Source organism: Lepidochelys kempii, chromosome 5, assembly GCF_965140285.1.
Source record: "Lepidochelys kempii isolate rLepKem1 chromosome 5, rLepKem1.hap1, whole genome shotgun sequence".
NCBI lineage: Eukaryota > Metazoa > Chordata > Testudines > Cheloniidae > Lepidochelys > Lepidochelys kempii.
In genome coordinates, this window is record NC_136384.1 from 21,293,183 (window position 1) to 21,317,550 (window position 24,368).

Consider the following 24,368-nt stretch of genomic DNA (forward strand, 5'->3'; position numbering starts at 1 on the left):
GTTATAGCTCTGATAGGAACCCAAAATTATGCTCTTAAATCCCTGGCTTAAATCCATCAGTGCCTGGTTGTCAAAATGCTGGTTAACCTTTTGGATGACTTTTGAAATTCAGGTTATTTGGACATTCAACTATAGATTTAGTTTTAGGCTCCCATTTTTAAAATCTTGCCATAAACTACAGTTACCCTTAAAGGACTGCATAAGCACTGCTGCAAGATGAAACACAAACCAAATACAAACTCAGCTGTTAAATCCAAATAATAAACACAATCTTTTGTCCCCTGAGGATCACAGAAATGGGCTCTGGAAGATTAAAAACAGAAGAAACTTCTGGAAAGTTCAGCTCCAGGAGCTGACAGCAATATCCTAGCCGATTATAACTACTATGTGAGAATAGAAGATTAGACAAGTGGATGGCCTCATCATTTGGGTATAGGTATTTGACAAAGTGCAGGTCCTCATCAGTCCTAGCTCCCTGAAAAGCTGTGAAGAGGTGGCTCTGCAGGTCTCATTGGAGGGTGTAACGGGGTGAGGCCAAGTGTGTATAGGGTTGTATAGTGGCCCTAACTACCCATGGCCCCTGTATTTAGTCCTTCATGCAACATATTTCTATTTCTAAATGGAACAAGACTATAGCAAGAGGTCTTTATTCAGGCCATTCAGAGTTGGCAGCAACAAAGGGCCGGGTTCAGTATCTAGGGGTTCCATTCCAATAACACAATGCAAAACCAGCTCGAGCCCCCACCCAGTGACCTGGGACAAATATATACCACCCCCGCTGGGTGCCTCCAAGAGGCAATACTTCCCCTCTCGCAAGCACCTAGTCTGAGTGTAGCAAAAAGCCTTTTAATAACAGAGAGAAACAATGTGGCATTATGTTGGGGAAACACCACCAACAGAATTCATAACATAACCCATGAGCAAAAAACCCACCCCAAGCAAATTGGGGCATGTCCTTTCCCTTTGGTTCTTGAGTCCAGGAACCCAAAATCACCCAAAGTCCCAAAAGTTCAATGACCCAAAAGTCTCCGTCCCTGGTCAGGGCAGCCCCAGAGTTCAAAAGTTTATCTGCAGAGTTTTACCTCCCAACCTGGGTGGAGATGGGAGGGGGGGTTAAGGGGCACCTTACGTGGTCCAAAGCTGATTGCCCCACCTCTCCATGGAGCTCCGCTCTGCCAGCCGCCCCTACGAGCTGCTCCAGGCATCCAACAAACTGCTCTGCTCCACAAGCCGTTCTGCTCGCCATCCCACAAACTGCTCCACCATATATCTTCAGGGTCCCCCACTACTTAACACAACACTCAATGATTTCAGCTCTTAGTAGGTTTAGCTCTTTTGTGATTTCAGCTTGTAGTAGGGGAGCCTCAGCACTGGTACACCATTAGCCCAAAGCGACTTCACCTCAGCAGCCTGTAACTAGACACCTAATAGAATCAAAATTAGCTCTGATATTCTACATGGAGAGATGAGAAAGTGCAGTTAGCATGTAAGGTCACCCAGGAGCCCATACCACCAAGTATTAATATCTGTCCCCAACCTCTCTCTATTCACTGGTTTTGGAACCCATGACCCTTGCCTAGCGAGTGCTGCTTCGTTGATGGTGAGTCCCTCCATCATATCAAAAGGCCGAGTACAGTTCCACTGTCCTTGATTCACATAATCAGGATAATAACAGTTTATTCCTGCCCCAATAACAGAGAAACTGGGGCTCCTACAGCAGCCAAAGCGACCATATAGGCGGGGTGGGTGTGCCTATGCAAATGAGATCAGCCCCTGAAGTTCTTTTCCACAACCCACCATGACTCGCCACCAGATGTCAGGGTAGAGCTCATCCTGACTCTGCTTACACATGCATATAGTAAATTACTACTACAGAGAGAAAGGGTGGTCCAGTAGTTAGGGCACTAGCTTAGGACTTGAGAAACCCAGGTTCTATTCTGTGTTCTCGAAGATGTTGAGGTTGCTTACTTTCAAGTCACTTAATCTTTTTATGCCTCAGTTCCCCATCTGTAAAATAGGGATGATCATACCTCACAGGGTCTTGTGAGGATATACAATGGTAATGGGGTAAATAAGTACCTAACTGACAGATTTGTGTCTGATTGCGGTGGAAGATTACACTGATTTCCCAGTACAAGGTAGAATAAGGCCACTACACCAAATTTTTGAGAGATTATGGGGTCAGATACCGCAATACTGGGCACCATGTAAGTATGTAAGATCAAAAGAGAGAATAGATAGAGTTAGGGACCTGTATCTATGGTCAGAACTTAAATAAGTGGCTTAATTTTTCAAAGGAGCCTAAATATGAATGAAAGTATCTCATTTCCGGGTCCTCTCATTTGGTAAGTTTATTCCTGAAATCTAACGTGCTGGCCCAAGAGGGTTGGTTCTACCTGCTGCTCTCACTGAAAAAAGTCACAGCAATAAGGTCGCACTGGTAGGCAGACTTCAAAAAGGATGAACAAGAAAATATTGTTTTGAAGAAATTGTTCAGAAACAGTTAATTCCCATCAGATCCCTTGTAACACTGACCAGATTCCCCAAAATGGTGTTGCCTGGCACATAATTCCTCCTGCTCCCAGGTGAGACTTTTCAAAGAAGTGTCCATGTTTATATTCTTCGTTATAATGTACTCCTTTATGCTGATTCATGCTCTTTTCCCTTTATTACATGTTGAACTTTTATTACTGCTCAGTCACGCTCACGTACTCATCAGATAAATGACTCATTGCATATTGCTTAACCCACAATGATGAATATTGATTTTTACATAATGCGTTTAGGACAGGGAGTGTTACTTTGCAGAAGTTTTGGTATAAATTAAAAAGTAGCTGGGGCACCCTTTGTGATCACAAACTTCTTATGATTCAATGTTTGACTCACGATTTTCTGCCTCTCAGTTGGCATCACCCTCACGGCCTTTCACACCATACTCTCTCACCCACCTACATCTCAGCTTTCTCTTCCTCCTACTCGCCCTCTTGCTCATTATATTCCTTCCAGTCCTCCTCTTACTGCTCCCTTCATCTCCTTCTCCCATTCTCTGCTTTGCTCCTTTTCTCTGTTGCCTCTTATCTTTGTAACAGCTGTTCATCTACCTCTTGAATACCAAATGCCTTCCTAGACTCCTTCAAAGCCCTCTTCAAAACATCCTCCATGAGTCTCTTGAACCTTGATTTCCCCAGTGTTGTTCATAAAATTCTCCCATACCTGAACTGCTTTGTTTTTGTTGATCTAAAATGGTAAGGTTTTCAGGGCATGGCCCTGGCCTTACTGGTTTTGTAAAGCACCATGTATGCGACTGGCACTATGCAAATAATATTCTGGCAGATGTCACCAGTGTTGCTGTTGCACTTCTGAGTGCTTTTTCTTAGTGTATGAGCAAATGTTCAGTCCTGGGAATACATGCTGTGTTGTTCTTAGGTTTTTGTTATGCGAGGTTCTGATCTGTGGCCCTTGGAAAAGGAGCTTTGCAAGCAGCAGGTGTTCAGAATGTTGACAAGTCATCCACTGATGTCAGAGGAAGGAGTAACAATTAACTAACCTCCCCACTGCTGCTCCCAAATGGATAAGGTGATTAGAAAGATGCCAGGTTTGGGCATTAAAATCTGCATGTCTCTTATAGCCCAAACTTTTTTAAAAAGTGAGTAATAGACCAAACCCCATATATTGTTTTGTTTCATTTGTTGCTTAATTTAATTATGCCAAAAGGCATATAGCATCAAAAACATGTGGATTCCTGCAGTAACAAGCAAACTACTAAAACACTAGTTTTGCTGTGTGAATAGATTTAGCCTGCCTTAGAATCAGAATTTTTCTCTGGCAGATCTGGAACAAGAAAACAAAGAAAATTGCAATACTGTTAGGAAGAATAATAGGAGCTATTGGATCTATGTTTTGAAGACAGACTGGCACTGCTTTTCACAAGCCTTGTTGTGTCTGAACCTCCAATCCCTGAAGAAAGAAATCTCTCTTTTTACTGAGAATGATTGTCTAGTGGTGTCCAGATTCTGAAGAATATAAGCATCAGGCAACAAATTTAGGGCCCAATGCTGCAAAATTTGCTAACTGCAACAGATATTTTGATATGGAAAAACTAAGGAAGATCAGACTAAGAGCTCAAGGGAGATCAGTAGCTGAGCTAGTGATCATAAGGAAAGCACTGAGAGGGAACCACTAGTGAGAAGGAAGAGGCATGTAGCCTAACCGATAGTTTCAAATTGAGGAAATACATGCATAGCCGTACTGACATAATTCTGGCATTTTTTAAGATATTGTTAATACATTGTGATATTTTTCCAAGAAGACGTTTGAATTAAATTCACACAATATTTCCATTGCGATTAGCCATTGTGCCCACTTCGATACTTAATTTAAACTACCCAGCAGAATATCTTTTTCTTTCACAAGGGGAAATACTTATTATTTTCTTTCATTTCTTGCTGTTGCACTTCTTGTGTATAATAAAGCTATGTCCCCAGAGTATTACACTCAACTCTGACCCCATCTCTATTCTTATTTGCATGCTCCCAGGTGTCACTCTTACAGTCTTATGGTCACACAGACTGCATTTATGATGAGTTGTGCTGAACACTATTTAAATTCCTCCTCCATGCTCCATGTTTAGGTTAGACAAATACTGGGAAAAGCAGAAGGAAAATTTTTTGCATCTATTTTAAACTTCATTCGATTTCATGGTGTTTATAGATGGTTAATTCATTGCCTGATGAAACTGTGACAACAGAGTTAATTCAAGCAACTGACATTCGAGTTGAATTCAGTAAATACATTTGCAGGGGGGGAATGAAAAGCCAAACATTTTTGAAATGTCAATTTTGGGAAATGATGTTATTTCAAATTGATGTTTGACAAGTTTCTTTCAACTCAGATTAAACTTAGATTTTTGGTTTTGGTTTTGCTCTTGTTCACCAAAATGAAAAATCAGTTAAAAATGAACCTTTCCCACACACTCCTACTTTCAGCCCCTGACCTCTAGTTATAAAAAGGGGAAAATTTGTTTTAATGGGAAAGCAAATTAATGGACTCCCCAATTCTTTCTTTTCCCCTTTATGAGCACACACTGCTGGGATACAAGGGAGAACAGATCTTATGTGAGTCCTTAGTTAAAATAATGCATAAATGTGTTGGTTCCATTGACTTCAGTAGACTTAGTCCTAATTTATGCCAGTGTGGGATCTTTGTCAGGTGCTCAGTCTTTCTTGGACCAAAGAATTCCCTATTTCCAGGCACTGCACATACAAACCTAGGAATTATTAGTAAGAGTGCATCAGGTGATCTCAATCTTTTTATGACAGAACAGAGGGGGGAAAGGTGTCTTCTCTGAGGTGAGAAGCCAAATGTTAGGAACTCTAAAGATCATTATTGTGACAGATATGACAACTTCCTGCAATATCTTTGTATTAAGTTTATGTATCATTGTGGGCCAGGGATTGTATATAATTCCACGGGAGAGAGTGAACACAGCCCTCCAGAAAGTTTTAACAATGGAGGGTGATTGGGCAAATTCACTCAGATTGTAACACATCCAGAGAGCTACCACTTCCTGGAGGGGATTGCATGTACTAGTTCAAAATGGATTCACCAGAGGCCAACAGATGAAGAAAGGACTAATGGATAAAGAGCCTAAGTTTAAGAGCCTTTGTTCTGATCCAGCAAATGGACAGGACCTTCTGCCCAAGGGGAGGGCCCCAGTCCTGGGAAAGTGTCGGAGGGATTGATACCCAGCACTTGTGGAAATATTGAGGTGATCTCTGGTAAGCTTATTAGTACAACAATAGGTTCTTGTATTGTTTTTAATATGTGTTCCCTGTAATGCTTTTCCTTAAAGAATAAATGTGCTTGCTTTGAAAGGATTGTGTGGTACCTTAACTGTGAGCAATTACCCTATTTATAGCTTCTGAGGAGAAGGCAAGGTAAGCCTTTTAAGCGGTCTCACTTGCTGGGGAATTCACAGTGTAGACAAGGAACAGTGCAGCCTGGAAATACCCCAGTCAGGAAGGAAAGCCAGAAGCCTGACTGAGTGCCCTTAGACCACAGAGGGGGAATAGAGGTGCAGTTGCTCTGAACAAGTGACAGATATGATAAAACATTTGCACTTTGCACTTCAGCCATTCATTTGAGGATCTTCATGTGCTTCACAAACATTGTCGCACTTTTACATACAAAGCAACTGAGGCATAGAGCCTTGTCCAGTTGAGGTGAAACATGTCCTTGTTACTGTTTCCTTCGTCCTCCTTCTCTCCCTTCATATGGTTGATCACAGTCCACTGTTGCATCCTGTTGGAATGAGAGCTCTTTGCACAGTACCTAGTAAACAGGGGCATTGGTTTCTTTAGTATAATACCTATAAGAATACTGGAACCATACGGGAAGCCAGTGCAGGCCTTGGAGCACTGATATAAATGATCTCTCTGGTCAACCCAGGAATCAAGCAGGCTACTATTGTCACTGATTAAATCTCAGGTGTGAAATAGGACCTCCTTTGCTTGGTTGTAGTTCTGCAGGGAGAATTCAAGAGAAATCCCGTCTTAGATTCTCTCTCATTCTAGAAGTGGCAAAGTTCTTGGATTCCTACTGTGCTTTGAGGAGGTGGCAGCAGATGGCGTCTTTCATTCATTCTCTTGCAAAACAAAATAAAAGCATTAATAAAAGCAATAATAATGTATTTCATCTCTAACGTAAGCTGATACATTCCAGGAGAAGATGATCTAATAAGTCTTTCCAAGCTCTAACTTCTAGGATTTTTCCCATCATTGTCTGTTTTTCTAATAAAGAGAAAAGCAACGTGTTCCACGCTCTGCACTGGAACAATAGAGAACAGTGTTTGCTGCATGTTTACATACATAATTTTTTTAACATGGTGGGGCTAAGTGAACATAAGAATGGCCCTACTGGGTCAGACCAAAGGTCCATCTAGCCCAGTATCCTGTCTTCCAACAGTGGCCAGTGCCAGGTGCCCCACAGGGAATGAAAAGAACAGGTAATCATCAAGTGATCCATCCCCTGTCGCTCATCTCCAGCTTCTGGCAAACAGAGGCCAGGGACACCATCCCTACCCAACTGGCTTATAGCCGTTGATGGACCCTATCCTCCATGAATTTATCTAGTTCTTTTTTGAACCCCGTTATAGTCTTGGCCTTCACAACATCTTCTGGCAAGGAGTTCCACAGGTTGACTGTTCATTGTGTGAAGAAATACTTCCTTTTATTTGTTTTAAACCTGCTGCCTATTAATTTCATTTGGTGACCCCTAGTTCTTGTGTTATGAGAAGCAGTAAACAACACTTCCTTATCTACTTTCTCTACACCAGTCATGATTTTATAGACCTCAATCATATCTCCCCTTAGCTCTCTTTTCCAAGCTGAAAAGTCTTAATCTTATTAATCTCACCTCATACGGAAGCCGTTCCATACCCCTAATAATTTTTGTTGCCCTTTTCTGAACCTTTTCTAATTCCAATGTATCTTTTATGAGATGGGGTGACCACATCTGCACGCAGTATTCAAGATGTGGGCGTACCATGGATTTACAGAGAGGCAACATGATATTTTCTGTCCTATTATCTATCCCTGTCTGACAATATTGTTCGTTATTATAGTTTCAACCAGTTTGCCCAGTACTGAAGTCAGGCTTACAGGTCTATAATTGCCGGGATCACCTCTGGAGCCCTTTTTAAAAATTGGCGTCACATTAGCTATCCTCCAGTCATTTGGTACAAAAGCTGATTTAAATGATAGGTTACAGACTACCGTTAGTAGTTCTGCAATTTCACATTGAATTCCTTCAGAACTCTTGGGTGAATACCATCTGGTCCTGGTGACTTATTGCTATTTAATTTGTCAATTTGTTCCAAAACCTCCTATAATGATACCTCAATCTGGGACAGTTCCTCAGTTCTGTCACCTAAAAAGAATGGCTCAGGTTTGGGAATCTCCCGCATATCCTCAGCCGTGAAGACAGATGCAAAAAATTTATTTAGTTTCTCTGCAATGGCCTTATCGTCCTTGAGTGCTCCTTTAGCACCTCGATGGTCCAGTGGCCCCACTGGTTGTTTAGCAGGCTTCCTGCTTCTGATGTACTTTAAAAAAAATTGCTTATTACTTTTTGAGTCTTGGGCTAACTGTTCCTCACATTCTTTTTTGGCCTTCCTAATTATATTTTTACACTTCATTTGCCAGTGTTTATGCTCCTTTCTATTTTCCTCACAAGGATTTAACTTTCATTTTTTAAAGGATACCTTGTTGCCTCTCCCTGCTTCTTTTACTTTGTTGTTTAGCCACGGTGGCTCTTTTTTGGTTCTCTTAGTATGTTTTTTAATTTGGGGTATACATTTAAGTTGAGCCTCCATTATGGTGTCTTTAAAAAGTTTCCATGCAACTTGCAGAGATTTCACGTTTGGCGCTGTACCCTTTAATTTCTGTTTTACTAACCTCCTCATTTTTGTGTAGTTCCCCTTTCTGAAATTAAACACTACAGTATTGGGCTGCTGTGGTGTTTTTCCTGCCACAGGAATATTACGTTTAATTATATTATTGTCACTATCACCAAGTGGTCCAGCTATATTCACCTCTTGGACCAGATCCTGTGCTCCACTTAGGACTAAATCAAGAATTGCCTCTCCTCTGGTGGGTTCCAGGACTAGCTGCTCCAAGAGTCAGTCATTTAAGGGGTCAAGAAACTTTACTTCTGCATCCCATCCTCAGGTGACATGTACCCAGTCCATATGAGGATAATTGAAATCCCACAGTATTATTATTGCGTTTTTTATTTTAATAGCCTCTCTAATCTCCCTGAGCATTTCACAGTCACTATCACCATCCTGGTCAGGTGGTCGGGAATACTGTTATATTCTCATTATTAGAGCATGGAATTTCTATCCATAGAGATTTTATGGATTGATTCATAGTTTGATTTTATAGTTTGATTCATTTACAATTTTTACTTCATTTGATTCTACACTTTCTTTCACATATAGTGCCACTCCCCCACCAGCATGACCTGTTCTGTCCTTCCAATATATTTTGTACCCTGGTATTAGTGTATCCCATTGATTACCCTCATTCCACCATGTTTCTGTGATGCCTATTATGTCAATATCCTCATTTAAGACAAGGCACTCTAGTTCACTCATTTTATTATTTAGACTTCTAACATTGGTATATAAGTACTTTCAAAATTTGTCTCCTTTTAGCTATCTGCCATCACATGATGTAGTTGAATTGGACTTTTTTTTATTTGACTGTTTCTGATCAGACCCTACCTATATTTTATCATTTTCCATCCTCTCATCCTCACTAGGACATAGAGATTCTCTATTAATAGATCCTCCCCTAAGGGATGTCTGAACCATGTGTTCCTCTGCACCTGTCGGCTTTCCCCCAGCCCTTAGTTTAAAAACTGCTCTATGACCTTTTTAATGTTAAGTGCCAGCAAATGTGCAGAATTCCCTTTTGGCCAAGGGTATCATAAAGGGCTGCACTCACAGCAGGTGTGCCTCCTTCTTGGTTGGTCTGGGAATTAGCTTTTACCCTGTTGAATCAGCACTCTGATCTCTTAGGGTACATCTACACTGCGATAACTCTCAGCATGGTCCCGGTTGTCCTGGGCCAGCTGACTCAGGCTCACAGGGCTACAAAACTGCAATGTAGTCAGTTGGGTTCAGGCTGGAGTCCAGGCTCTAAGACCCCATGAGTGGGGAAGGTCTGAGAGTCCAGGCTCCAGCCCGAGCCCAAACATTTACATGGTAATTTTTATCCCCGCAGCACAAGCCCCATGAGCCCAAGTCAGTTGACCCAGGCTGTCAGACTGTGTGCTATGGGTTTTTTAATTACCATGTAGTCATATCCTGAGGCACCAATAGTTTCCTCTGGAGAAAGCTGATTGGGGATATGTAGCTAATTAGCTGATCAGGCTGGGAGGGCTTACTAACCAATTAGCCATCAGCTGAGGGGTTTGAAAGAAGGCAACGAGAGAGAAAACCTGGGCTAGCTGAGCCCAGTAAGTGCTGAGATCTCAAGAAAGGGAGACCTCTGTTTCTCTCTGGCCCTGTGGGAAAGGGCTAAAGGGCAAGAAACACGGTAAATACTTTCCTGCGCATGACTGTATTGGTGAAGGGAATATAAACACAGTTGCCACTTACTGGACAGGGTCTGAGATGTTTCTGGGGCATCAGAGGAGGTGGACAGAGCCTGCCCCATTGCCCGCACTGTGGTCAGTCTCTCTTTGCAACTCACAATGCGCCCTCTTCCTGACTTGGTCTTTCAGTCAGGTCCCCTCCCCTTCTAGGGTATCAAAGTCCCACCGAACAAGCTGTCCAGATGCTGCCTCAGACAGCCTTCCGTTCCACTCTAGGTCTTGTGCCACTTCCTAGTGGCTGGTAGGGGAACCTAGTCTCACCCACCACTCCAGGTTCTAGCCTAGGGACCCTATGACTAGCATTCCAGGTCTGTTCAGTCTCAGTGCCTGTTGTTGTTTCCCAGAGCTCCTTGCTACCCCACCTGCTTGCCTCCTGGTCTATCACTGGGTTTACTTCCACAGCATCCTCTGCTCCTCATGGCTACTTCACTTCTCTTGGCCACTTGCCAGACTTTCTAGTCCAGGGGAAGTTCCCAGGGCTTAGTCTTCCATTGGATTTTCTCCTTGTCCCTCACCAACTCCCCTCCCCTCTAGAGACAGATTTCAGGCCCCTTCAGCCACTGCTGCTTCCTATCACTTCCTGGCGACCAGCAGCTCTTTTATCTCTATCTGAGAGGTTTTCCGCGAGACCTCTCCGGGCTGCCGGTCTTCTACCAGGACCTCCTGCGGACCTGGAAACTGTTTTCAATGACCAGGTCCGCGGCGGCCACCGTGGGAGCAGATCTCCTCGCGGAGCCCCTGCTACACAACCCCCAGCTCAGGGTGCAGGTGGCGGAGTCCCGCTCAGTGCGCCAGAATTTGGTCCTGGCGGAAGTCACGAGAGTCGGAGACCTCCTGGACTACGACCAGGGAGACTGGCTGGATCCCCTGACACTCGCTCGGTGCATGTGGCTCTCCAGACCTCATACCCCCTGGCGCGTACTTCAGGAGGTGAAGGCCGCTTTGACGCCCGCTGCTCGGGCTTATCTCAACCGAGTCCTCCGCAAGGGCGCACCCCGCCCACCCTCTACCCCAGGCCCGCCTGACCTTTCAATTGGGCCCCTACCCCGTAGATCCCAACAAACCCCTCACCCTTTCACTGCGAGGCGGCTGCATGAACTGCAGCCGGTCAGCTTCCAAACCATGCCAAGGAAACATCTATACACACTCACGCTTCACACCCTTCACGCCCTCACCCTGGTGTCCCGCCCGGATACAAAGTAGCAGGACCTCCTGCCACCTTTGGAGGGTGAGCAGCCCCGATGGGCCAGCCTGTATTCCACCTTGGTCCCGAGGCCTGTCGGGGACATCAGTTGGTGGCTCCTTCATGGAGCTGTGAGCACGGGCGTGTTTTTGACATGGTTTACCCCCATCCCAGATACTTGCCCTTTTTGCAACGTGAGGGGAACCCTGGCACACGTATATTTAGAGTGTGCCAGGCTGCAGCCCCTTTTCCGGCTCCTCATGAATATTTTATTATGCTTTTGGCTGCACTTTTCCCCTCACCTTTTTATTTACACACTCCCCATCCGTGGCCCCACAAAGTCGCGGGATCTCCAGGTTAACCTCCTCCTAGGCCTAGCTAAAACAGCCATCTATAAAACCAGAGAGAGGAGGTTGGCCAATGAAGCTTCCTGCGACTGTAGGGCCGTTTTCTGATCCTCAGTACATTCACATATCCGGGCGGAGATCCACCAACTCCCTTGATGCCTTCGAGGAAGTCCCCCCCGCTTTAGGCCATCAGGTAACTCAGGAAGGTGGAAGACCATGAGTGTCGAGGAAGCCCCCCCACTCTGGGCCCAGGCAAGCCTGAACACTTCTCTCCCCTGAAGGCTGCTGTGTTATACATTGTGTTTGCTTTTGTTTTGTTGCAGTTTTGTTTGATCTTTTTTGGTGATTTTTTGTAAGTGTGTTATGTAAATAAAATTTTGTCCTGCTTCAAAAAAAAAAAAATCACTTCCCGGCTTTATAATTCTATCCCAGCTCCTCTCCCAGTTGGGCTTCATCTGCAGTTAGGTCTTATCAAGCCCCCGGCTCCTCTCCAGGTACAGCATATGGTTAATTGCCCCTTTCTGGCCAACATTAAACTGGTCAGGACTTGTGTGAGGTGAACACTCCATCCCAGGTAATCATACACAGCTCAGAAAAAGATCAGCTCTGGCCTTTCAGTAATGTTAGTAACATATATTTCTCGTCATCCTCTGTCTCATAGCGTTGTTACATTTGTCATGGTGATGACCATTGTAAAAGTGACAAGGACTACTTTAGAAATCACCTTGAACTAGATTCCGATACCTTTGTGCTGGGTAGCACTGTCCTCGGTGAATAGTCTCATTAACTTCAGTGGGGCTCCCCTCAACAGTCAGGGAATCAGAATCTGTCCCTGCATAACCAGCTTAATAATGATATCAGCACATTCACTTTGTTGTTTGTGTGGTACGATGTTATCTTTGCTTTGTAGTTAGGGTGGTGATGAGATGCTAAAAAACCATTTAGAGCTCCTATTCTCAGCTCCAGACCCTTTGCTCAATGGTTGCTGTTGAGCATAACTCATTCTGTTGCTATTATAACAGCTGGGTTTGCTACTCTTCTCTGTCTTCATCGTTGCAATGCAAATCATGTAGTTTCACTGACAAAGCATATGTTGTTGCCTTTTATTAACACGTAAGCATTAAATATGCATGCATATGCTCTATAATTACCAAGCAGCACTTCACATAAAGAAGTCTGAGTCTTGCAATGTGCACAAGATGAAAATGGCCTAACACGTTTTTCCTTTTGAGTGAATTCATGGCTCCCTTTCAACATCAATTCCTCCTGATATTAGGAATAAATTGGCAGTCAGGGCTCAATCTGGCTGCCATTGAAATCAAGGACTTCAGCTGAATGGTATTGATTTCAGAATGAAAAAGACAATGTGAAAGCTGATTTTATCAGCTTTTGATGGGGAGAGGGGAATCTCAACAAGTTATATACATCAGAAGTTATACTACAGCTTTATGATCTTACCTTTTAGTAAAGTAGTAATATTTTTATCCTTCATACTATTACAATTATAGAGTGGACATCTTTTAATTTTTATGGATCTTTTTCTTTTTCAGAGTGGTTGTATTTTATAAAAGGAATGAGAGGAAAGGTGTACAACAAACTACAAATGTGTTTAGTCCTTGAAGATGTTAGGGCCCCTGGCTGATTATCCACTAGCCCTGGTCTCTTTGGGGGTGGAGAAACTCAGAGTATTATTGTCCATTCTACTATGTAGTATTTTTCTTACAACAGTTTTGTACTGTTTTGATAATAATCATAGAGGACACAATGAAGGACAAAGACCACAAGAAATAATACTTCAAAAAGATTTAAATGACATAACATTATTGTAAATAATGTTGCCCACAACTTCAGCTTCATATTTTTCATGCCAGTAGTTTACAATAATGAAAACAAGAAACCACAAGATGAGAGTGGGATGGAGGCAGAGATGCTTTACAATGAGGGGAGTCCTTTCTTCTATAAAGCCGTTGAGAGGTATGATCTGTTGAACCAGTTGTGCAACAAAGAATCATCATACAACCTTCCCTATGCTGCTATGGCCAAGGTTAGGCAAAATACTCCAGCGAGTTCAAATCTCATGCACTTGAATGTTGTTGCTGGAAATGTTGTAAGGGAAACATCCTCTAAAAACTATTTATTTCTCTTTTAAATACTAATGGAAATAAGTGAGAGAGTGATACTGACTTAATACAATAACTGAACCATTAATCTTCTCTCACTTACCTCTTCTTTGCCTCACTACTTATTTTAAAAAACTAAAACAAGAAACTAGCAGCAGCAAAGACATGCACATGTTTAAACAGAGTAATCCTGTGATTGTGCTGCTGTAGCCCTCATTCTTTTTTCCCCATCCCATTTCCTCCTTGCTTTTGGTAACCCTCCCTTATTGTATCATGTCTCAAACTTAGAATGGGGCAGGTCCACACCTCTCTTTATCTTGTGAGAAGCACCTAGCACACTTCAGGCAACTAGAACATAGTAAGTAACAAATGTGAGATGGAAGATATTAGCATATGTGGTGTGACTGTGAAAATGGGTAGTGACTGCTCCCACAGCAACTTCTGTGAGCAAATGTAACACAGCCCAAAGTGAAAAAAAACATTTGTAATGGGAGAACCATGACACAGTGGTATTTATATGGACATGCTTCTATTCCACAGCAAACTTCTTGAGTCCTGAGATATGCTAAGGACTGAGATTATGGGACAGTTTCTTAACCAGTATAAATTGGCAGAGCTCCCTTTACGTCAGCAGAACTCCTCTTTCACTCTAGCTGTGTACCCTGACCTAGGACTGGTATCAACAGTACAGACCTCACCACCACCACAGCAAACATCCTTGCTGGCAGTAGAAGCCAAGGAATGAATGAGCATGCACAGAAAGCCACCTTTCCTCTCCTAGAAGTCTGCTTAGGACAGGGTAAGGGCACTGTGACAGAATATACCAGTGTACACTATTGTAGTAATCCTTGTACAAAGTGTGCCTTGTGACGTATCATTTCAAAACTCACAATTTGCTGGGCATTATTATCCTGGTAAAATATGTTTGGCAACATTGTATGTAAAGTTATAAGATTCCACTGTATGGTGTTACTAAAATACATTCCAAGGCTGGGGAGCGGCCAAGCCAGTTCCTCAGAGGCAAAGGGCAAGCTAGTGCCTCAGGTCAATGGGCCATTATCTGTTAAGTGGCTATTCATTGGGAGGAAAAGGGGCCTGGGCAGAAAATCTACATTTTAGTAAGGACACAGCCTGGGGTTCCCATCCACACAGTCTGCCTGTAGCCATAATCCCTGAAGATGCTTCTCAAAGGTCGGAGACAACTATAAAAAAGACAGGGGAAACACGCCCAGGGACCTCTCCTCTTCTCTCTTTCTTTCTCTCTGTCCATTGATTCATTGCACCAGCAGGAACAAAGGAAGCAGCCATTATATGGAAGAAGGGGTCCTGGCCTAGAAGTTTGGCCACTAACACTATTGAGAGCATGTGGTGAGAAAAACTTTGCTTTGAATTTAACATAGTTTGTTAAGTTGAACATTAGTTGCATTTTATCTTTATTTCTCTTGTAACCATTTCTGACTCTTATGCCTCTTTACTTGTGTTGACTTAAAATCTATCTCTTTGTAATTAATAAACTTGTTTCATCTAAACCAGTGTGCTTGAACGGAAGTGTTTGGGAACCTCCATTTGGGATAACGGGATTTGTGCATATCATTTCTATTAATAAAATGATGGACTTTATATGAGCTTGTATTATCCAGGAAAGGGGTGGGCACATACATTTGTGGGGGGAGATTTGGGGCTGGGAGTGTGTGGGGGTCACCCTGCTGTATAATTCAGTCTGGTAAAAGCCTGGGTGTGACTGCCAAGCTACAAGTGCACACAGACATAATTGGGAGTGATTTACAAGCTAGAGACTGTTTGTGAGCAGTCTAGGTGTGGAGGCAACAACAGCAAAGCAGTGTAAAGGGCACCCCAGGTTAGAGGGCAGGAGTGACACACCTACTCACTAGTCTAGATTATACCCAGGGTATGTCACAAGCACATAGATAAAGCAGTGTGTTTTGCCTTTTTCTCCAGGATTGCGAGCATGGCAGCTGTCATGAGTTCTAAATTCAGAGCTGCCCTGCAGAGATCCTCAAAATGTTTGAGACTTTATTTTTGCACTCCTCTCCAACCTAATCAGCTTCCTTCCCAACTGAAGGCCAATCTTGATTCAACAGAGCCCAAGTTCACTATATTTAGCTACATTTAACTATTTTTAATTGTATCCTCTGTAGATGAACTCCACTCTGCTTGCATAAAGCCTGTGTATTTTGGCCAAGGTAGGTGAAGTGTGGAGGATTTGGAAAGGGAATTCCACCTCACCAACCATGCCAACACTGGGCCAATGAGCAAGGCTGCTGCACACCTCCCCACATCCATTGGAGTAACACCAACAGTCACTCCAAGGCAGTTTGAATCTGGGGATCCTTAACATCAGTTAATTAGACAAAGTGTCTAAAATTGGGCATGCAAAATTAGTGGACATTGAAAATGTTGGCTTAAGCTTTTATCTATGGGTAAGGAAGCTGAGATGATCACAGCAATATTCCTGACTCAGGATCCTATTCTCAGCAAGCACATTTGAAGCTTATACATAGTGTACCTTCATGGCCATGTGTTAAAATGGCATTGTGCCAGCTCCCGAGGGGGTATGCCAGTTTTAATAGGACATATGTGCTAAGAAAAGACACATTTAGTAGGGCAGCCTGTCTAATGCTGCAAGTACCAAATCTTCTGCCAAAAGTCCCTTTTATAGAAAACTACAGCCCTGTTTACACGTGATCATGTTGCTCAGTGCCTATGTTCCTAAAGAGTCTACCTCTTCTGGGGAGGAAGGGCAGACAAAGGGGTTGTGGCAAAAAAAAAAAAAAAAAAAAAGTGTAGTACCACAGAATGGTCATGAACTCATTCAGAACACATGGGATGACAGGACATCTGTTACACAAAAACACAACCTTGAGGCATGTGCTGTAAAGGCAGGACCATGGTAAACAATGGCTCTGGGATGAGTTTTTTTCATAGAGGAGGCAAGCAGCTGGACCCACAAAATACACGTTGTGCATTTTCCCTGAAAAGTGGAAGACCAGCAGTAGATTCATAATACATACTGACTGGTGAATGATGCCCTTTCAATTTCTTTTCTTTAAAAAACAAACTAAACAAAAAACGCTTTGCACCGATCAATTCTGCATCTGATTCGTGCCACCATTTGTGACCTAACTGTATGTGGGTTGGCGAAAGCAAGATCACCATTGTGTGGGGGTTGATTAAAATTAACAGATCGGCTGGCTCTAAGTCACGAATGAAATACAAAAGTAAATTGACATAAGGGAAACTTGTGCTCATTATGAGACAGAGGCTGGAACCTTTAGCATATCTCTGACAGGCATATATAGAAAACCTATGTATTTTCCTTTTAGGACATCAGCTGCAGTAGTGTAATCAGCTAGCCTAGTAGGGGTGAAGTGATGCTTTTTTTGCCTCTGTCTTCACTAACAAGGACAGCTCCCAGACTGCTGCGCTGGGCATCAAAACATGGGGAGTAGATGGCCAGCCCTCTGTGGAGAAAGAGGTGGTTAGGGACTATTTAGAAAAGCTGGACGTGCACAAGTCCATGGGGCTGGACATGTTGCATCCGAGAGTGCTAAAGGAATTGGCGGCTGTGACTGCAGAGCCATTGGCCATTATCTTTGAAAACTCGTGGCGAACGGGGGAAGTCCCAGATGACTGGAAAAAGGCTAATGTAGTGCCAATCTTTAAAAAAGGGGAAGAAGGAGGATCCTGGGAACTACAGGCCAGTCAGCCTCACCTCAGTCCCCAGAAAAATCATAGAATCATGGAATATCAGGGTTGGAAGGGACCCCAGAAGGTCATCTAGTCCAACCCCCTGCTCGAAGCAGGACCAATTCCCAGTTAAATCATCCCAGCCAGGGCTTTGTCAAGCCTGACCTTAAAAACCTCTAAGGAAGGAGATTCTACCACCTCCCTAGGTAACGCATTCCAGTGTTTCACCACCCTCATAGTGAAAACGTTTTTCCTAATATCCAATCTAAACCTCCCCCACTGCAACTTGAGACCATTACTCCTCGTTCTGTCATCTGCTACCATTGAGAACAGTCTAGAGCCATCCTCTTTGGAACCCCCTTTCAGGTAGTTGAAAGCAGCTATCAAATCCCCCCTCATTCTTCTCTTCTGCAGACTAAACAATCCCAGCTCCCTCAGCCTCTCCTCATAAGTCATGTGTTCTAGACCCCTAATCATTTTTGTTGCCCTTCGCTGGACTCTCTCCAATTTATCCACATCCTTCTTGTAGTGTGGGGCCCAAAACTGGACACAGTACTCCAGATGAGGCCTCACCAATGTCGAATAGAGGGGAATGATCACGTCCCTCGATCTGCTCGCTATGCCCCTACTTATACATCCCAAAATGCCATTGGCCTTCTTGGCAACAAGGGCACACTGCTGACTCATATCCAGCTTCTCATCCACTGTCACCCCTAGGTCCTTTTCCGCAGAACTGCTGCCTAGCCATTCGGCCCCTAGTCTGTAGCGGTGCATTGGATTCTTCCATCCTAAGTGCAGGACCCTGCACTTATCCTTATTGAACCTCATCAGATTTCTTTTGGCCCAAACCTCCAATTTGTCTAGGTCCTTCTGTATCCTATCCCTCCCCTCCAGCGTATCTATCACTCCTCCCAGTTTAGTATCATCCGCAAATTTGCTGAGAGTGCAATCCACACCATCCTCCAGATCATTTATGAAGATATTGAACAAAACCGGCCCCAGGACCGACCCCTGGGGCACTCCACTTGATACCGGCTGCCAACTAGACATGGAGCCATTGATCACTACCCATTGAGCCCGACAATCTAGCCAGCTTTCTAATTTTTCTAAGTTTTTAATTTCAGGCTTGACAAAGCCTTGGCTGGGATGATTTAATTGGGGATCGGTCCTGCTTTGAGCAGGGTTTGGACTAGATGACCTCCTGAGGTCCCTTCCAACCCTGATATTCTATGATTCTATGTGGGGGAGGAAGAGAGGAGGAAAAGTGTTCACACAGCTCATGTTTAGCTCTTCAGCCATTATGATGTCATCTGTGTTGGGGCATTTTCCATATATGATGTGGGAGGGAAGATTTATCTTCCTGTTTGCAGCAGATAATGGGAGAGGGGTGCTTGCGTGGTAAAAAGGGGCCGTGGCCAGAGCTTTTCGTTTGGCTTTCTGAATCATCCTCTGACAAGTTCCACATACTCATGCAGCCTAACTTCTATGCATCCTCCGTAGCCAAAAGGATAGGACTCAGATTTTCTATCAAACACAAGAGCCTTGTATGGGAGCACTTAAACATTTCATAATACATACTGCAAATTCAATACTTGCTGGACAACGGCATCAAATAACATCTTCCTTCTAGAAACTGAAGACACAGCAAATAAAATGATTGTTATTATGCTGTATTTTACCACACTCAAAAATACGCCTGATACTATACAGAGAAATATGTGTCCCTGCCTCAAAGAGCTTGCAATTTAAGGCACCAATCCTTCAGTCAGATCGGGGTGAGCACCGGGTCTATGCAAATGTGACTGCAGGTTCAGAGTGTACTTTACACACCATGTGATGAGTGAAGACAACACCCAGTATGGTAGGGATCAGGTGAAAGGACAATATTATAACAATAAAATCACATGGGTGATTCAATTAAAGCAACAGTACAACTAGATGGGTCCACTAAAAGCTTCTGTGACCAATCCCACCATCAGCGCTCGTCTTTGCCCTGATCTTTTGGGTTCTCCTCATGAGTTCACCCACTTTAGCCTCCAGGCAATATTGCTCACTGGGTTTGGATCCGACCTGAGAGGGGATATATGCTCAGGATGCTTTTTTCCTTTCAACATGTCTCCTTAAAGGTTATGAGGTTCTCTCATCTTTGAGGATTTCTGCATGGAATTATCTGTACATTAGTTGTAACAAAATCAAGATTTATCAAAAATAGACAAAAAATGCAATTCAAGCAAAGGAAACAGTTTGCTTAACGTACCTAGATTTATACTTCTCAAGAGCTGAAAGAGCTCTTGAGAAGCTAAGACAGTCTCAGCTTAGTTACAGACTAAAAAAGAAAAGTGAATGGTTTATGACCCTTCAAATATATATGACCCCTTATGACCCTTCAAATATAATTAAAGGTGCGTGAACCGCAAGTAAAAAACCATCCTGATGGTAGGATGATATGGCCATAATTATATGAAACATTAACAGCATGGGAACAATTTAAAAGGGGTTGAGAAATTTTTCGACAGCCCAAGGGCACCTTTGTACTAGTGCAGTTAACTACACGCGCACAGGTGACATTGTGAGCCCCGGCCGGGTACGGTGTGTGGAGGGAGCTAGCCGTGCGAGGCAGAGTATAGTTGGCCGGGCCCCAATTAGCCATGCTAGAGTACTGGGAAGAAAGATTCGCATAAGCAGAGAACAGTGTCTTATTCTCCATCTCCTCAGGGTGATGACATACTGGAATAAGGCATGTACCTAACAAATCTCCGGCTGCTACAGAATTAGATAGACAAAAGTGGGTAAAATTTGCTATTGAAGCCAATCTTTCCCATATGTTATATGTCATTCGGGCTCGTAACGGGGGAAGCGCTTCCGAGCCAACCCCTACAGGAAATAGCAGGCACAAAAGGCACACAATCATCACAGAATTAGCAGTGATTTGGGCGAGAATCGCCACAAACAAAGTCTCAGGAGTCTCTGGCTGTTGATCTGCTGCCAGTCTTCGTTGGGCCGCGGCGACCAATGCTTTTACTGCTCCCCATGTCATGGGCCGGTTTGGGACACTATGCCTCCTCCGTTTCCGTCCCGTCGTTGTCGACTCGGGGGGCAACGCGGTCTCCTCCAAAGTCAGCTGAAACTCTGGTATGGGATTCGACAGCCCCTGGTGCCATGCCATGTTGTTTAAGTGCCGGTCGCACACACCGAGCTGGAACCCACAACGGTCCTGCAGGGAGAGACACAGCAGCATATCCCCGACCCCAAGTGATTAGAGGTACTGGGCCCAGCCACTGTGGATCGGGAAGCTGATGGTAAAAGACACGCGGTCTTTCCAGTACCTCAGATTTGTGAAAATGCCGATCCGCAGGGGTCTGCTGATCTGCATTCAGTGTTAAATTATTTAAAGTAAACAAGAGGATATGCATTTGTTATTGAATGTCTCCTAAGGTTCGGAGACGCAGCTCCCCTTGTTTTAATTGTTTATCTAGCAAGGTTTTGAGTGTGCGATTGGCACGTTCAACAATGGCTTGGCCCGTGGAATTATAAGGGATTCCGTATTTAAGACGGACGTCCCAGCGGGCACAAAAGGTGGAGAGGGCTGCAGAGCAGTAGGCTGGGGCATTATCTGTTTTAATTTGGCAGGGGCGACCCATAACAGAAAAGCAGGCCAGCAAATGGTGAATAACTTTGTTAGTGGCTTCCCCACGTTGTGGGGTTGCCCAAAGGAAGCCCAAATAAGTATCAATGGAAACATGTAAAAACGAATAGGGGCGGAATTGTGGCACATGAGTAACATCCATTTGCCACAGCTGATTTGCTGCGGTACCTCGGGGGTTAACGGCATAAGAAAAAGTAGGAGCAGCAGCAGCACAGTGGGGGCAGGAACGGGCATGATCAGCAGGAAAGTGAAACTGCCGGGCCAAAACAGAGGCAGACTGATGAAAAAAGGCATGGCTTTCAATGGGGTCAGAAAAAAGGGAATTTACCTGACCACGCAACGCGCAATCGGCGCGTGCATTGCCCTCAGTGAGTGGCCCAGGCAGAGGGGTATGACTGCAAATATGAGCAACAAAGTAAGGGAAATGATGAGTGGCAAGAAGATGCTGCAAAGACAAAAACAGGCGAAGGAGGTCTGCATCAACCTGAGGGGTAATGAGGGCAAGGGGTAAATGATCAATTACCTGATAAACATAATGGGTATCCACAATTAAATTAAAGGGACAATCAGCAAAAAGTTGAAAGGCCAAAATAACAGCAGCCAATTCTGAACGCTGTGCAGAACGCTGAGGCAGTGTAAAACGAGAATGCCAACGAGGGGGGGTCACCCAAATGATAAGTGACTACACCTCGGTGGGGAGAGCCATCAGTAAAAAGAGTGACAGCGGAAACAATGGGTTGAGAGCGGCTAAGATGATGAACAACTAGGGGCACCTTTTGGGTAATGACCAACCGAGGATCTTTTGGAGGATTGTAAGAAATCTCTCCCACATAATCACAAAGAGCAACCTGCCAGGCCAAGGAGGTGTGGCACAAAGAGTCAAATTCAGTACGGGACAAGGGGAGCACAATGGCAACTAAATCAGTGCCAGTGAGTTGCACTGCACGGTGGCGGGCTTTACGAACAAGATCAGATAGGACATCTAAATACGGATAAATATTTCGAGGAGGGGTGGATGAAAGGTATAGCCATTCTATAATAGAGACGGCTGTGTCTGTACGGGGTACAAACAGAGCCGCAGTTGGCGTATGAGGGGTGGCAAGAAGAACCAATCGTAAGGGACGGACCTCTGGGAGTCTGTCCACAAACTGCTGACTCAATGCTGCATTGATTTGTCGAATGCAGGCAGTATGCTTTTCAGTGATGGCAATAACTGCACCCGGTGCCCGGGCTCCACGCAGGAGCTCAAACAACGGCTGCAGCATTGAAGTGGGGAGACGAAAGTAGGGCCGAATCCAATTTAAATGACCCAAAATCTGTTGTAATTTAACAAGGGTTAGGGGTTGAGGTAGAATTAATTCCGGACGAACCGGAGCAGCATAGGTTTGTAAAACCTTATATCCGAGGTAGTGGTAGGGATAAGAGCGTTGGATTTTTTCTGGTGCCACTAACAGGCCATTTTGGCCGAGAATCTGAGATAAAGATTCAAGATGTTGTGCCGTGACCCGGGGACCACTTAGCAAAATGTCATCCATGTAATGGTAGACCTTTAGCGAAGGGTACCGGGCACGGAAAGGGGCAAGGGCCTGATCCACAAAAAGCTGACACAAGGTTGGACTATTTTGCATTCCCTGGGGCAAGACCTTGCACTGATACCTGTGAGAGGGTTGCTGATTATTATATTGTGGCACCGTAAATGCAAATTTTTCGCGATCTTGAGGGCAAAGGGGGATGGTGAAAAAACAATCTTTTAAATCTAACACACAAAGTTGATCGGTTTGAGGAATTAAATTTGGATTTGGTAAGCCAAATTGCAAGGGGCCCATAGGTTGGATGCGTTTATTTATTTCCCTTAAATCATGTAACAGCTGCCAAGCACCCGATTTTTTCTTAATAACGAACACCGGGGTGTTCCAGGGACTAGTGGAGCTCTCCAGTCGCTGTGCTTGCAAATGCTGCTGCACAAGCGAATGAAGCGCTTTTAGCTTTTCTAGAGGGAGGGGCCACTGGTCAATCCATACGGGCTCTAAGGATTGCCATACCAAGGGTAATGCGGAGGGCACGGTGGGTGAGGGAGGGTTTTGGGCCATCAGATGTTAATATCAAGGGTGGTGTCTAACTTTGTAAGTAAATCATGGCCCCAAATATTGAGGTGGACAGAGAGTACAAAAGGGCGGATAGTAGCCAGGGTACGGCCTCCCGGTTTAGAGACTGTGACCCAAGACAAACTGTGGCGCCCGGGTTTACTACCCCCGATCCCCCACAATTCTTTAGAAGGAACCGTAGGCCAACTAACCGGCCACTCCAGATCACGAATCACCGTAACGTCAGCTCCAGTGTCCACCAGCCCTGTAAAAGGAACATCATTTAAGAGAAGTGTTAACTGAGGTTTCGAGGGGCGGACTGACATTGTCAGAGCAACAAGTGGAGAAGACGCACTGTGAGACGGCGAGTGAGACAACGTCTATCCAAAGCCGCCTCCGCCCCAAGTTCGATCCTCGGCAGCTGGCACCTGATAGGGGACTAAAATCAATTGTGCAATTGACCGTCCACGCGGGAGCGACTGTGGAAGATGAGTCCACACCTGAACCTTAATAATGCCAGTGTAATCAGCATCAATGACCCCTGGAATGACAAAAAAGCCCTGTTTCCCAGCATGTGAGCGAGGGAGAACAAGACCTACAAAGCCGGCAGGGAGAGGTCCCGTCACCTGTGTAGGTATGGCACAGACCTCCCCTGGCAGCTGAAAGTCTGTGTCCTCCTGCATGATCAAATCAAGCCCTGCACTTCCAGCAGTCGCCGCCCTCATAGAGTCTACGGATTTTAAGGCAGAGGAGCGGTTGTCTGAGTGGGAAACACCCCCGTTTGGCCCTAGGTTCGGGGGGGACCCGTCGCGCGGTTTCCTGACCCGCTACGACACTGATTAGCCTAGTGATAACCTTTCCCACACTTGGGGCACTTCTTGGAGGGTCGGGCTGGTGCCTTAGATGAGCGGCACTCCCGCTGAAAATGACCCTCCTTACCACAGTGGTAACAACGCTTCCCCTCCTTCCCAGTTTTTCTCAGGGCGGCAGCCAGAACTCCAGCCTTGTGGGCTTGTGTGCCAATGTTCTGGCACGCCCGCAGCATGTCTGAGAGCTCTGAAATACCAGAGGCTTGCGCTGCCTGGAGAGCACGGCGGCAATCCTCGTTTGCATTTTCAACTG

The 24,368-nt window shown here is 44.6% G+C and overlaps 1 protein-coding gene across 1 annotated transcript; it reads right to left on the reverse strand.

Moving 5' to 3' along the window:
- Positions 1-19,886: 19,886 nt before the first annotated feature.
- LOC140911168 (uncharacterized) lies at positions 19,887-23,584 on the reverse strand. The gene is made up of 2 exons (XM_073343635.2): positions 23,459-23,584; positions 19,887-20,730 (listed from the first exon to the last, which is right to left on the reverse strand). Exons 1-2 carry the CDS (start codon positions 23,570-23,572, stop codon positions 19,903-19,905), a joined length of 942 nt encoding a protein of 313 aa, XP_073199736.2. The 5' UTR covers positions 23,573-23,584; the 3' UTR covers positions 19,887-19,902.
- Between the last annotated feature and the right edge of the window lie 784 nt (positions 23,585-24,368).

What these genes read in the sequence shown, in the direction of transcription:
- LOC140911168 (XM_073343635.2), bottom strand. Translation starts at nt 23,572, where the DNA reads ATGTCAGTCCGCCCCTCGAAACCTCAGTTAACACTTCTCTTAAATGAT. An exon ending in TTCGTGATCTGGAGTGGCCG is followed by an intron (nt 20,731 to 23,458) that starts GTTAGTTGGCCT and finishes CTCTCCCTGCAG; the next exon opens with GACCGTTGTGGGTTCCAGCT.